This window comes from Pseudophryne corroboree, chromosome 2, assembly GCF_028390025.1.
Source record: "Pseudophryne corroboree isolate aPseCor3 chromosome 2, aPseCor3.hap2, whole genome shotgun sequence".
Classification (NCBI taxonomy): domain Eukaryota; kingdom Metazoa; phylum Chordata; class Amphibia; order Anura; family Myobatrachidae; genus Pseudophryne; species Pseudophryne corroboree.
In genome coordinates, this window is record NC_086445.1 from 499,910,862 (window position 1) to 499,926,398 (window position 15,537).

General features: G+C 46.6%; 1 protein-coding gene across 4 annotated transcripts in view; it reads right to left on the minus strand.

Annotated features, from left to right (window-relative positions):
* Window positions 1-208: 208 nt before the first annotated feature.
* ALDH3A2 (aldehyde dehydrogenase 3 family member A2) overlaps window positions 209-15,537 on the minus strand; it is a 134,414-nt gene continuing 119,085 nt past the window's right edge. For all 4 annotated transcript variants that reach the window (XM_063953999.1, XM_063954002.1, XM_063954001.1 and 1 more), the window contains one exon: window positions 209-1,510. Coding sequence is in view for 1 of the 4 variants with exons in the window: in XM_063954002.1 (XP_063810072.1) it covers window positions 1,502-1,510 (9 nt within the window). In the remaining 3 variants the exon portion in view is untranslated. The remainder of the gene's footprint in view (window positions 1,511-15,537) is intronic.

Genomic DNA, 15,537 nt, shown 5'->3' on the forward strand with positions numbered 1-15,537 from the left:
TAGTAAATAGACCCTTTAGTCAAAGAAACTTACAGACATATACTACAGTACATATCCATGCAAGTATTTAGATTATATCAATAATACTTTGGTTTATATAAAACAAGTGTCTTTCTTTTATAGTAAACCTGTAATATTACATAAAGAGAATTACTGAGCAATTGCCTCTATGTACTGTATGTGTACACTTGAATGAACGATGCACCACACGTGTGATAAAACTTTATTTGTAAATGTTAATATAAAATAGACAAAATACTTTCTGATCAATACAGCATAATATAACATATCTATGTATATATAGTTCTTATAAAGAGAAAATTACATTCAGTTAAGGTTATTCATTTTGTATTACTAGTAATTCATTTAGACAAGTAAGATTAGGCGATATAGGCCATTGCAACGATTTTTCAGAAACTGTATTTATATATTGAAGATGAAACTATATTTTAAAAATCTAAACGCAATGCAGGCGTAAATGAGAATCACTCTCACCTAATCAAGTCCCTATTATTTACCCAAGTAGAACATTTTCTTAATTAATTCACTTTATATTGACTTATCACTTTAAAGTAGTTGTATTTCTTGGGATACTTCTACTTAAAACACTGGTTAAAATTCTACAAATCAGGCTTTTATACAGTCTCTTTCCATGTAAAAGTATTAAATGGGTGTTTTATACATATTCCAATCCAGGGTGCGTTTAATTTACTGGCTGTCGGGATCCCAGCGGTTAGGATACCGGTGCCAGAATCCCGACAGCCGACAATGCTGCTGGATGGAATCCCGGTGCACCAGGGCTATTCCCACTCATGGGTGTACACGACACCCGCAGAGTGGGAATAGGACCTGCGGTGAGCGCAGCGAGCCACTGAGCCCGAGCGTGGCGCTCGCCCCGCTGCTGGTGGCTGGGATCTCGGTGCACTATTGAACGCCATATGGAATGAGTGCCCGGCACTTAAGAATGTGTTTAGCTGCAGTGAGCGGCATTCTCCGACTTAAGGGCTGGGTGCAATGCTGTAAGCCCACAAATCACATCACGGCACTAGTTTGTCACATTTTGTCTTGCACTCCCAAGACAGTGCGAAAAGAAATTTGCGGCTGACTGAATAGCTTTGGCCACTCATTCCTGCTGATACTCAATAATTGAATTCCCCCCCAACAGTACCTTTAAAACGTGGACCCCCAAATTCTGCTTTAATGAAGGGACAGAATAAGCAAAATAAATGCTTTATGCTAATAACTGAAGGAATTGCAAGTTTCAGTTTGTACAATGCCTGTTTGTTCTTTAATTTATATATATTAAAACAAAAAAAAGTTTCAAAACCCTTATAGACATTAGGAAGACAGAATAAACCAGTGTACCTGAAGGTTTTCATTTTATACAGCAGCAGAAAATATTTTCATTTACACGATACAAATTAATGCTCTCACACACAATGCATAGACTCCGAATTAGAGAGAACCAGGAACAGGAAGGTGTCTTCTATCAATCACCCTGTTACAGCATCTGCAAAACAACATGTACATTGGATTTTAAAGGAGGAATAACGGAAATCATTGTGCACCTCTAATAAGGCTAGTAAGTCGACAGTTTTTCTATTGTCAATTGAAATCATTTGAATTTTTCAGACACCTACTAATGTATTGCATTTTATAAATACAATCTATTGGTCTCAGGAAGGATTAAAAAAAAAAAATCTACTCTAATTTTACAGGAGATTACTTTGGCTTACTACAAGCAAACCTGAAATATAAATGAATCATGGAAAGCTGCATTCTTTGGGAAAATGGGGAAGGGAAGTCATATGCCAGTGTTTCCCAAATCCAGAACATTAACCTTTTACCTGCCTTATGAAGCTGTAACTTTTTAAATAAGACACTGGACATTTGAAATACATTGTGTAGAAGACATGTTGTAATGGGATGTAGTTATGTGACCGGCGGTCTGGTGACAATACCTCCACCTACATCCCGCCCCCTAACTATCCCGACGGTCGGCATGCCGCCCTACAGGGACTATTTCCACTCGTGGGAACAGTTTCGCCGGTGGGAGGGGCTTGTTGCGCTCACCCCTCCCACCGGCATTCTGCGGCTGGGATCACGGTGTCGGGATGCTGACCGCTGAGATCCCAGCTGCCGGAAACGCATACCACACCCGTTGTAACATATAGATACTATACATGCTATTGTATAATGTGTAGTTTTCTGCTGCTGGCTGAAATGTCATAAAAAACATACATATAGTAGCATTAGCTTTTAGCTCCAACTGTGATTTCAACGTGGTGTCTCACACCTGTGCAACTTATACAGTGTAGTGTTTGTCACACATTCGTATGTACAAAAATAAGATTTTACTTACCGATAAATCTATTTCTCGTAGTCCGTAGTGGATGCTGGGACTCCGTAAGGACCATGGGGAATAGCGGCTCCGCAGGAGACAGGGCACAAAATAAAAGCTTAAGGATCAGGTGGTGTGCACTGGCTCCTCCCCCTATGACCCTCCTCCAAGCCTCAGTTAGGATACTGTGCCCGGACGAGCGTACATAATAAGGAAGGATATTGAATCCCGGGTAAGACTCATACCAGCCACACCAATCACACCGTACAACTTGTGATCTGAACCCAGTTAACAGTATGATAAACGCAAAGGAGCCTCTGAAAAGATGGCTCACAACAATAATAACCCGAATCTTTGTAACAATAACTATATACAAGTATTGCAGACAATCCGCACTAGGGATGGGCGCCCAGCATCCACTACGGACTACGAGAAATAGATTTATCGGTAAGTAAAATCTTATTTTCTCTGACGTCCTAGTGGATGCTGGGACTCCGTAAGGACCATGGGGATTATACCAAAGCTCCCAAACGGGCGGGAGAGTGCGGATGACTCTGCAGCACCGAATGAGAGAACTCCAGGTCCTCCTCAGCCAGGGTATCAAATTTGTAGAATTTAGCAAACGTGTTTGCCCCTGACCAAGTAGCTGCTCGGCAAAGTTGTAAAGCCGAGACCCCTCGGGCAGCCGCCCAAGATGAGCCCACTTTCCTTGTGGAATGGGCTTTTACTGATTTTGGCTGTGGCAATCCTGCCACAGAATGTGCAAGCTGAATTGTACTACAAATCCAACGAGCAATCGTCTGCTTAGAAGCAGGAGCACCCAGCTTGTTGGGTGCATACAGGATAAACAGCGAGTCAGATTTTCTGACTCCAGCCGTCCTGGAAACATATATTTTCAAGGCCCTGACAACGTCAAGCAACTTAGAGTCCTCTAAGTCCCTGGTAGCCGCAGGTACCACAATAGGTTGGTTCATGTGAAATGCAGAAACCACCTTAGGTAGAAATTGAGGACGAGTCCTCAATTCCGCCCTGTCAGAATGAAAAATTAAGTAAGGGCTTTTATATGATAAAGCCGCCAATTCTGACACACGCCTGGCTGAAGCCAAGGCTAACAGCATCGACACCTTCCATGTGAGATATTTTAAGTCCACAGTGGAAAGTGGTTCAAACCAATGTGACTTTAGAAAACTCAACACCACATTGAGATCCCAAGGTGCCACTGGAGGCACAAAAGGAGGCTGTATGTGCAGCACCCCTTTTACAAATGTCTGAACTTCAGGTACTGAAGCCAGTTCTTTCTGGAAGAAAATCGACAGGGCCGAAATTTGAACCTTAATGGACCCTAATTTTAGGCCCATAGACAGTCCTGTTTGCAGGAAATGAAGGAAACGACCCAGTTGAAATTCCTCTGTAGGGGCCTTCTTGGCCTCACACCACGCAACATATTTACGCCAAATGCGGTGATAATGTTTTGCGGTTACGTCCTTCCTGGCTTTGACCAGAGTAGGGATGACTTCTTCTGGAATGCCTTTTTCCCTCAGGATCCGGCGTTCAACCGCCATGCCGTCAAACGCAGCCGCGGTAAGTCCTGGAACAGACAAGGCCCCTGCAGTAGCAGGTCCTTTCTTAGAGGTAGAGGCCACGGTTCGTCCGTGAGCATCTCTTGAAGTTCCGGGTACCAAGTCCGTCTTGGCCAATCCGGAACCACGAGTATAGTTCTTACTCCTCTCCTTCTTATGATTCTCAGTACTTTTGGTATGAGAGGCAGAGGAGGGAACACATACACTGACTGGTACACCCACGGCGTTACCAGAGCGTCCACTGCTATTGCCTGAGGGTCCCTTGACCTGGCGCAATATCTGTCCAGTTTTTTGTTTAGACGTGACGCCATCATGTCCACCTTTGGTTTTTCCCAACGGTTTACAATCAGGTGGAAGACTTCTGGGTGAAGTCCCCACTCTCCCGGGTGAAGGTCGTGTCTGCTGAGGAAGTCTGCTTCCCAGTTGTCCACTCCCGGAATGAATACTGCTGACAGTGCTATCACATGATTTTCCGCCCAGCGAAGAATCCTTGCAGCTTCTGCCATTGCCCTCCTGCTTCTCGTGCCGCCCTGTCTGTTTACGTGGGCGACTGACGTGATGTTGTCCGATTGGATCAACACCGCCTGACCCTGAAGCAGAGGTTTTGCTTGACTTAGGGCATTGTAAATGGCCCTTAGTTCCAGAATGTTTATATGAAGAGACGTTTCCAAGCTTGACCACAGGCCCTGGAAATTCCTTCCCTGTGTGACTGCTCCCCAGCCTCTCAGGCTGGCATCCGTGGTTACCAGGATCCAATCCTGAATGCCAAATCTGCGGCCCTCTAGTAGATGAGCACTCTGCAGCCACCACAGGAGAGACACCCTTGTCCTTGGCGACAGGGTTATCCGCTGATGCATCTGCAGATGCGATCCGGACCATTTGTCCAGTAGATCCCACTGAAATGTTCTTGCATGGAATCTTCCGAATGGAATCGCTTCGTAAGAAGCCACCATTTTCCCCACTGATGCACTGAGACCTGTCCTGGTTTTAGGAGGTTCCTGACTAGCTCGGATAACTCCCTGGCTTTCTCCTCCGGGAGAAACACCTTCTTCTGGACTGTGTCCAGAATCATTCCTAGGAACAGTAGACGTGTCGTTGGAATCAGCTGCGATTTTGGAATATTTAGAATCCACCCGTGCTGACGTAACACTACCTGAGATAGTGCTACTCCGACTTCTAACTGTTCCCTGGATCTTGCCCTTATCAGGAGATCGTCCAAGTAAGGGATAATTAAAATGCCTTTTCTTCGTAGAAGAATCATCATTTCGGCCATTACCTTGGTAAAGACCCGAGGTGCCGTGGACAATCCAAACGGCAGCGTCTGAAACTGATAATGACAGTTTTGTACTACAAACCTGAGGTACCCTTGGTGAGAAGGGTATATCGGGACGTGGAGATAAGCATCTTTGATGTCCAGAGACACCATATAGTCCCCTTCTTCCAGGTTTGCTATCACTGCTCTGAGTGACTCCATCTTGAATTTGAACCTTTTTATGTAAGTGTTCAAGGATTTCAGATTTAAAATTGGTCTCACCGAGCCGTCCGGCTTCGGTACCACAAACAGCGTGGAATAATACCCCTTTCCTTGTTGCAGGAGGGGTACCTTGATTATCACCTGCTGGGAATACAGCTTGTGAATGGCTTCCAAAACTGCCTCCCTGTCGGAGGGAGACTTTGGTAAAGCAGACTTCAGGAAACGACGAGGGGGAAACGCCTCGAATTCCAGTTTGTACCCCTGCGATACTACCTGTAGAATCCAGGGATCCACTTGCTAGTGAGCCCACTGCGCGTTGAAATTCTTGAGACGGGCCCCCACCATATCTGAGTCTGCTTGTAAAGCCCCAGCGTCATGCTGAAGACTTGGCAGAAGCAGGGGAGGGCTTCTGCTCCTGTGAAGCGGCTGCATGGTGCAGTCTTTTTCCTCTTCCTCTGCCCCGGGGCAGAAAAGAGTGGCCTTTTGCTCGCTTGTACTTATGGGAACGAAAGGACTGAGTTTGAAAAGACGGTGTCTTTTTCTGCGGATGTGGAGTGACCTGGGGTAAAAAGGTGGATTTTCCAGCCGTTGCCGTGGCCACCAGGTCCGATAGACCAGCCCCAAATAACTCCTCCCCTTTATACGGCAATACTTCCATGTGCCGTTTGGAATCCGCATCCCCTGACCACTGTCGCGTCCATAACGCTCTTCTGGCAGAGATGGACATAGCACTTACTCTTGATGCCAGGGTGCAAATATCCCTCTGTGCATCACGCATATATAGTAATGCATCCTTTAAATGTTCTATAGTTAACAAAATATTGTCCCTATCCAGGGTATCAATATTCTCGGTCAGGGACTCCGACCATGCGACTCCAGCACTGCACATCCAGGCTGAGGCGATTGCTGGTCGCAGTATAACACCAGTATGTGTGTATATACTTTTTAGGATATTTTCCAGCCTTCTATCAGCTGGTTCTTTTAGGGTAGCCGTATCAGGAGACGGTAACGCTACTTGTTTTGATAAACGTGTGAGCGCCTTATCTACCCTAGGGGGTGTTTCCCAACGCGCCCTAACCTCTGGCGGGAAAGGATATAATGCTAATAATTTTTTAGAAATTAGCTGTTTTTTATCGGGGGAAACCCACGCTTTTTCACACACCTCATTTATTTCCTCTGACTCAGGAAAAAATATTGGTAGTTTTTTCTCACCCCACATAATACCCTTCTTTGTGGTACTTGTAGTGTCAGAAAGGTTCAATGCCTCTTTCATTGCCGTGATCATGTAACGTGTGGCCCTACTGGACATTACGTTTGTCTCGTCACCGTCGACACTAGACTCAGTATCTGTGTCAGGGTCTGTGTCGACCCACTGAGGTAACGGGCGTTTTAGCGCCCCTGACGGTGTCTGAGACGCCTGGACAGGCACTAATTGATTTGCCGGCTGTCTCATGTCGTCAACAGTTTTTTGCAAATTGCTGACATTATCACTTAATTGTTTAAATACAATCATCCAGTCAGGTGTCGACTCCCTAGGGGGTGACATCACCAACACAGGCAACTGCTCCGCCTCCACATAATTTTCCTCCTCATACATGTCGACACACGCGTACCGACACACAGCACACACACCGGGAATGCTCTGATAGAGGACAGGACCCCACTTAGCCCTTTGGAGAGACAGAGGGAGAGTCTGCCAGCACACACCCAGCGCTATATATATATATATATACAGGGATAACCTTATATAAGTGTTATTCCCTTATAGCTGCTGTTATTATCGTTATTTGCTGCCAAAAATGCCCCCCCTTCTCTTTTTTACCCTGATTCTGAAGCAGGACTGCAGGGGAGAGTCAGGGAGCCGTCCTTCCAGCGGAGCTGTGAGGGAAAATGGCGCTTGTGTGCTGAGGAGATAGGCTCCGCCCCTTCACGACGTCCTTATCTCCCGCTTTTTTGTGTAAAATGGCAGGGGATTAAAATACATCCATATAGCCCAGGAGCTATATGTGATGTATTCTGTTTTGCCACCTAAGGTATTCTGTTATATTGCGTCTCAGGGCGCTCCCCCCCCAGCGCCCTGCACCCTCAGTGACCGGAGTGTGAAGTGTGCTGAGAGCAATGGCGCACAGCTGCGGTGCTGTGCGCTACCTTAGTCTGAAGACAGGATGTCTTCTGCCGCCGATTTCACCGGACCTCTTCGTCTCTTCTGGCTCTGTAAGGGGGACGGCGGCGCGGCTCCGGTGACCCATCCAGGCTGAACCTGTGATCGTCCCTCTGGAGCTAGTGTCCAGTAGCCTAAGAAACCCGATCCACTCTGCACTCAGGTGAGTCCGTTTCTTCTCCCCTTAGTCCCACGATGCAGTGAGCCTGTTGCCAGCAGGACTCACTGAAAATAAAAAAACCTAACTAAACTTTTATTCTAAGCAGCTCAGGAGAGCCACCTATATTGCACCCTTCTCGGCCGGGCACAAAAATCTAACTGAGGCTTGGAGGAGGGTCATAGGGGGAGGAGCCAGTGCACACCACCTGATCCTTAAGCTTTTATTTTGTGCCCTGTCTCCTGCGGAGCCGCTATTCCCCATGGTCCTTACGGAGTCCCAGCATCCACTAGGACGTCAGAGAAATTGTTTTTCCTTAGTATTTCACTTTGTACCTTATAATGCCAATTAACACATGTCTATTTTTCATTCTGTTTTACACACCAGCACCAAATATTGCAAATAACCTTAGAATCAATCTAAATCAGAACTTCCCAAACACCATCCTAAAGGCACCCTAACGATCCAGGTTTTAAATATATCCATGGCTCAGCACAGAGGTTAACGCACGCTTACTGAGGTACTAATGAGTCACCTGTGGCAAAGTATGGATATACTTAAAACCTGTGTGCCTCGAGGACCACGTTTGGTATTCTCTGATCTAAATTCACCATATTACATTTTCAAAGTAATCTGATAAGTGGTTCATGGTGCGTTGGCAAAGCTTAAGGTCAGAACCAGTGGTCAAAGTGGGCCAGTATGCAGCGGTATGGCATACCGGCACTTCGTTTCCACTGACCCGGAAGTTGGGTTTTTTATTGAATTAAAGAGTGTGCAGCAGGAGGCGAGGGAAGTGGCCAGTCGGCTGCACTTAAAGGATGCTGCTCTCATCCCTGCCTGCCAATGGAGCACCGCCGGGCGCCTGGTTTCTGTACCTGCCACCGATGTAGCTGGTAGGCTTTAAAATTAAATGACAATCTCCAGTATGTCCCTCTCCCACCCTGCATCCTCTCCCATCCAACGTCCCAATCCACAGTATGTCCCCAGTATCCCAATCCCCAGTATGTCCCCCTCCCACCCTGTGTCCTCTCCCACCCTGGTTTCTGTACCTGCCGCCGATGTAGCTAATAGGCTTTAAAATGAAATGACAATCTTCAGTATGTCCCTCTCCCACCCAGCGTCCAAATCCACAGTATGTCCCTCTCCCACTCTGCGTCCTCTCTCACCCAGCGTCCCAATACCCAGTATGCCCTCTCCCATCCAGTGTTCCAATCCCCAGTATGCCCCCTCCCACTCTGCATCCTCTCCCACCCAGTGTTCCAATCCCCAGTATGTCCCCTCCCACTCTGCATCCTCTCCCACCCAGTGTTCCAATCCCCAGTATGCCACCTCCCACTCTGCATCCTCTCCCACCCAGTGTTCCAATCCCCAGTATGTCCCCTCCCACTCTGCATCCTCTCCCACCCAGTGTTCCAATTCCCAGTATGTCCCCTCCCACTCTGCATCCTCTCCCACCCAGTGTCCCAATCTCCAGTACGTCCCCTTCCCACCCAGTGTCCCAATCTCCAGTATGTCCCCTTCCCACCCTGCGTCCTCTCCTACCCAGTGTCTCGGGTGTAGTAGGTTATGCTGGCGGTTGGGCTCCCGGCAGCCAGCATACCAGCGCCTGAATCCTGACCGCCGGCATACCGCCAGCTGGGCGAGCGCAAATGAGCCCCTTGCAGGCTCGCGGCGCTCACCACGCTGCGGACACGGTGGTGCACTATGCTATCTATTCTCCCTCCAGGGGGGTCATGGACCCCCCAAGAGGGAGAAAAGCTGTCGGTATGCCGGCGGTCAGGATTCCGGCGCTGGCATGCTGGTCGTCAGGAGCCGGGCCGCCGGCAAACTGAAGACCACCGCAGCATCTCAATCAACAGTATAACCCTCTCCCACCCAGCGTCCCAATCCCCAGTACGTCTTTCTCCCACCCAACATCTCCCCCTTTCTCTGTCCCTCTCCCACCCAATGCCCATGTCCTCCTCAGTCCAGGCCAATTTTAGGCCTAAATCCCAGGATCCCTCTGATCCCGGGATTGGCCACCATACCCGGGACTCCTGCACATCCTGCAGTTGAAATTAGTATCTGGGCTTGTCTGCAGGGTCTTTAGTACTTAGATACTCAATACTATATCGTCCTACTTATTTGTTAAATATTTTTACTTATTTTGCGGTTGCTCTCATTGTCCTTTAGTAATACATATTGTATTTTACTACTATTACCATTTAGTTCATACAATACATTCCATATTGTTCTTCATATTGTCATTATTCATGCTTTGTTTAAATACTCACCTAGTGCATTTATAACAGTACTATTATTAAGCGATGGAGGAGATGACCCTGCCATCCTCTGCTGTAGTGGTGACTGCTCGTAAAGTGTCAACTGAGCTGTCCAAACTTTTGCTGTAGATTTTCGACTTAGGATTTGACAGCCTGCTTTCTAGCTCTGATATTGCCTCAAACCCACTAACTGCTTTCTCCATTAAGCTTGATACATTGGAACATGGGGGCACTGAATCTGAGGCTTTTCCTTCCCCTCTTTCTAGATTAGTGCCTACACCCACCACCTTTACGCCTGCTGAACTAGACACAGGCACCGTCCCTAGTGATACATTGTTTTAGTCCTTTCTTGTTGATTCAGACATGTGCACACCTTTTGCCAGATCCAACCTTTTCAAGGATGCCGATTCCTATGTCTCTACTAAGTTTACCACTTATGTTGACAAAACACTACTACAGTTCACAAAGCGCCTTTTGTTACCCCTTGTTATGTATGCTCGCCCTATATTTCAGGGTCTCTTGGGCTTGGTAATATGAATGATGATCGCGGCTATTTTTCTGTGTATCCTCTACTTTGGCATGGACGCTTAATGGATGTCATTTAAGTGATATCTTTCTCATTTCTCTAATTTTTCACATACCTTCATTGTGTTCCAATGGCCTAATAGGTGTAATCGTTTATTTCATTATGTTTATATTGCCTAAGAAATATACCTATTCAACTGCTGTGTTCTTTATTTACATTTATCTAGTATTTGTTATTTGTCCCTGTGGACTGTATGCCGTTAATATAGTCTTACATTGTTATATTTATATATTATATTTTGCTCATATGCTTAAAAAAAATAAGACCAAAGAACTCAGAGCCAGTACAACAAGTTGAATCACAACGTTTCAATGCCTTTATTCCGGCATTTTCATCAGGTCCAGAATAAAGGCATTGAAACGTCGTGATTCAACTTGTTGTACTGGCTCTGAATTCTTTGGTCGCCTGGAGTGCCGCACCAGCTACATGTATATCTCACACGATGTGAAGGCACCCGGCGCAGCACTGACACTAATGGGAGAGACGGACCTTCTGTTGGCTATATATATATATATATATATATATATATATATATATATATATACTTGCAATTGTCGGATCGGCACTCTCCTAGCGATGGATATGTTGCTCAGGTGCCATCTGGAGGAATTAATGCAGGTAGCAAACTGTGTAACAAACAGCGGCACTCGGAGACTGACACAGCGTGAATAAAGTGCTAGTGCTTTTAATTCATGGCTTGTAACTCCAACGTTTCGGGGCGCGCAAGCCCCTTTTTCAAGGTGAGCCAAATACAAAATGTGTAAACAGTGCAAAACATTTACCTTTATGGTGAGGAGGACCCACGTGTGGGAAGGTGTGCAGCGTCCTGGGGAGCCTGGAGCTTCCGCCCTGGATGTGGTGACGTGTCAATGCCCCGGTCACGTGACCTCCAGCGTGTCCCGGGCCGTCACGTTGCCTTGGCAACCAGACGCTCCTTGGTTGCCATGGATGCCTACGGCAGGTGCGGGTGCTGGGGTTGCGGAGGAAGCGCGACTTCAGGCTGAGGGTGATTGAGAGTGAAATGACAATTACATAAGATAGGAAGAAACTGTTGCAATGTGCTGTCGTAACGTACAGCATACCGAAAACAGACATGATAAACTGGATTAAAAGATCACCTGGTAGTCTAGCACTAGCAATCTCATAATGGATCAAAGAGTCATTAATGATAAACACCTAAATTATACAATACTATACCAGTGAGAGAAATACATATTAAGCGGCACGCATAAGTCATAAAGTGTGAGGGCTGATGGGTCTGGTACATGATCAGAAATGTCAACAGTACAACCGTCCCCGTAATCAAATGGTGGAGACAAGTGCTAATAGATATTACTCAGAAGACACTCCATTGGATTCTGTCATTAAGACCTTTCGGCCTCACAGTGTCCAATCTGTACATCCACGTTGCTTCCCGTCTGAGTAGGGTGGCTGCTCCGTCTCCGCCTCTTGGATTAATGGGGATATGGTCAATAATTTGGAACTGTAAATCTTTCAACGTATGTTGCTTCTCGACATAGTGTCTGGCCACGGGTTGTTCCGATTTCTAATCTATTAGCACTTGTCTCCACCATTTGATTACGGGGACGGTTGTACTGTTGACATTTCTGATCATGTACCAGACCCATCAGCCCTCACACTTTATGACTTATGCGTGCCGCTTAATATGTATTTCTCTCACTGGTATAGTATTGTATAATTTAGGTGTTTATCATTAATGACTCTTTGATCCATTATGAGATTGCTAATGCTAGACTACCAGGTGATCTTTTAATCCAGTTTATCATGTCTGTTTTCGGTATGCTGTACGTTACGACAGCACATTGCAACAGTTTCTTCCTATCTTATGTAATTGTCATTTCACTCTCAATCACCCTCAGCCTGAAGTCGCGCTTCCTCCGCAACCCCAGCACCCGCACCTGCCGTAGGCATCCATGGCAACCAAGGAGCGTCTGGTTGCCAAGGCAACGTGACGGCCCGGGACACGCTGGAGGTCACGTGACCGGGGCATTGACACGTCACCACATCCAGGGCGGATGCTCCAGGCTCCCCAGGACGCTGCACACCTTCCCACACGTGGGTCCTCCTCACCATAAAGGTAAATGTTTTGCACTGTTTACACATTTTGTATTTGGCTCACCTTGAAAAAGGGGCTTGCGCGCCCCGAAACGTTGGAGTTACAAGCCATGAATTAAAAGCACTAGCACTTTATTCACGCTGTGTCAGTCTCCGAGTGCCGCTGTTTGTTACACAGTTTGCTATATATATATATATATATATATATATATATATATATATATATATATATATATATATATATATATTAGTCCATAGCAGCCGGCACTCAAAACATTTAAGCAGCAATGCGTCCCGTGCCAGTGAAAAAACAGCATACACCCCTAAACACCTAAAATACAAGCTGTTTACTGCATTTGAAAATTGTCTCCAGTGCCGTGAGTTGTGAAGGGGTATATATATATATGTATGTATGTATGTATATATATATATATATATATATATATATATATATATATATATATATATATATATATATATATATAATAAGAATTTACTTACCGATAATTCTATTTCTCATAGTCCGTAGTGGATGCTGGGACTTCCGTAAGGACCATGGGGAATAGCGGCTCCGCAGGAGACTGGGCACAAAAAGTAAAAGCTTTAGACTAGCTGGTGTGCACTGGCTCCTCCCCCTATGACCCTCCTCCAAGCCTCAGTTAGGATACTGTGCCCGGACGAGCGTACATAATAAGGAAGGATTTTGAATCCCGGGTAAGACTCATACCAGCCACACCAATCACACTGTACAACCTGTGATCTGAACCCAGTTAACAGTATGATAAACGTAGGAGCCTCTGAAAAGATGGCTCACAACAATAAACAACCCGATTTTTTTGTAACAATAACTATATACAAGTATTGCAGACAATCCGCACTTGGGATGGGTGCCCAGCATCCACTACGGACTATGAGAAATAGAATTATCGGTAAGTAAATTCTTATTTTCTCTGACGTCCTAGTGGATGCTGGGACTTCCGTAAGGACCATGGGGATTATACCAAAGCTCCCAAACGGGCGGGAGAGTGCGGATGACTCTGCAGCACCGAATGAGAGAACTCCAGGTCCTCCTCAGCCAGGGTATCGAATTTGTAAAATTTTGCAAACGTGTTTGCCCCTGACCAAGTAGCTGCTCGGCAAAGTTGTAAAGCCGAGACCCCTCGGGCAGCCGCCCAAGATGAGCCCACTTTCCTTGTGGAATGGGCTTTAACAGATTTTGGCTGTGGCAGTCCTGCCACAGAATGTGCAAGCTGAATTGTACTACAAATCCAACGAGCAATCGTCTGCTTAGAAGCAGGAGCACCCAGCTTGTTGGGTGCATACAGGATAAACAGCGAATCAGATTTTCTGACTCCAGCCGTCCTGGAAACATATATTTTCAGGGCCCTGACTACGTCCAACAACTTGGAATCCTCCAAGTCCCTAGTAGCCGCAGGCACCACAATAGGTTGGTTCATGTGAAACGCTGAAACCACCTTAGGGAGAAATTGAGGACGAGTCCTCAATTCTGCCCTGTCTGAATGAAAAATTAGGTAAGGGCTTTTATATGACAAAGCCGCCATTTCTGAGACACGCCTGGCTGACGCCAGAGCTAACAGCATGACCACCTTCCATGTGAGATATTTTAATTCCACAGTGGTGAGTGGTTCAAACCAATGTGATTTTAGGAACCCTAAAACTACATTGAGATCCCAAGGTGCCACTGGTGGCACAAAAGGAGGCTGTATATGCAGTACCCCCTTGACAAACGTCTGAACTTCAGGCAATGAAGCCAGTTCTTTCTGGAAGAAGATCGACAGGGCCGAAATTTGAACCTTAATGGATCCTAATTTTAGGCCCATAGACAGTCCTGCTTGCAGGAAATGCAGGAAACGACCCAGTTGAAATTCCTCTGTGGGGGCCTTCTTAGCCTCACACCAGGAAACATATTTTCGCCAAATGCGGTGATAATGTTTCGCGGTTACATCCTTCCTGGCCTTGATCAGGGTAGGGATGACTTCATCTGGAATGCCTTTTTCGATCAGGATCCGGCGTTCAACCGCCATGCCGTCAAACGCAGCCGCGGTAAGTCTTGGAACAGACAAGGTCCCTGCTGGAGCAGGTCCTTTCTTAGAGGTAGAGGCCACGGGTCCTCCGTGAGCATCTCTTGCAGTTCCGGGTACCAAGTTCTTCTTGGCCAATCCGGAGCCACGAGTATAGTCTTCACTCCTCTCCTTCTTATGATTCTCAGTACTTTTGGAATGAGAGGCAGAGGAGGGAACACATACACCGACTGGTACACCCACGGTGTTACCAGAGCGTCCACCGCTATTGCCTGAGGGTCCCTTGACCTGGCGCAATATCTGTCCAGTTTTTTGTTGAGACGGGACGCCATCATGTCCACCTTTGGTTTTTCCCAACGGTTTACAATCACTTGAAAGACTTCTGGGTGAAGTCCCCACTCCCCCGGGTGGAGGTCGTGTCTGCTGAGGAAGTCTGCTTCCCAGTTGTCCACTCCCGGAATGAACACTGCTGACAGTGCCACCACATGATTTTCCGCCCAGCGAAGAATCCTTGCAGCTTCTGCCATTGCCCTCCTGCTTCTTGTGCCGCCCTGTTGTTAGGGTCTCCTGCCCTGTGCTGCCACGTCGTCATGGCAACCGGGAGACAAGTGCTAGTGGAGTAACCTGAGCGCAGCTGATACTCCGGTTCGGGTCTTTTGCTGTGCAGTGGTTATAGGCTCTGTGCACGGCAGGGGATCCGGTGCTGGTTTTTGTGCTCACAGTCTGTGAGGTCTGAGTGGGGCGTGGACAGCACCTGCTTTATAAGGCCTCTTTTCAGGGTAAGCAGATGCTGCTGAATCTTTGTTGGTTAGTCAGTTCATGAAAGTTAGCCAGTACTGTGTAGCTTTGTATTTGTTTG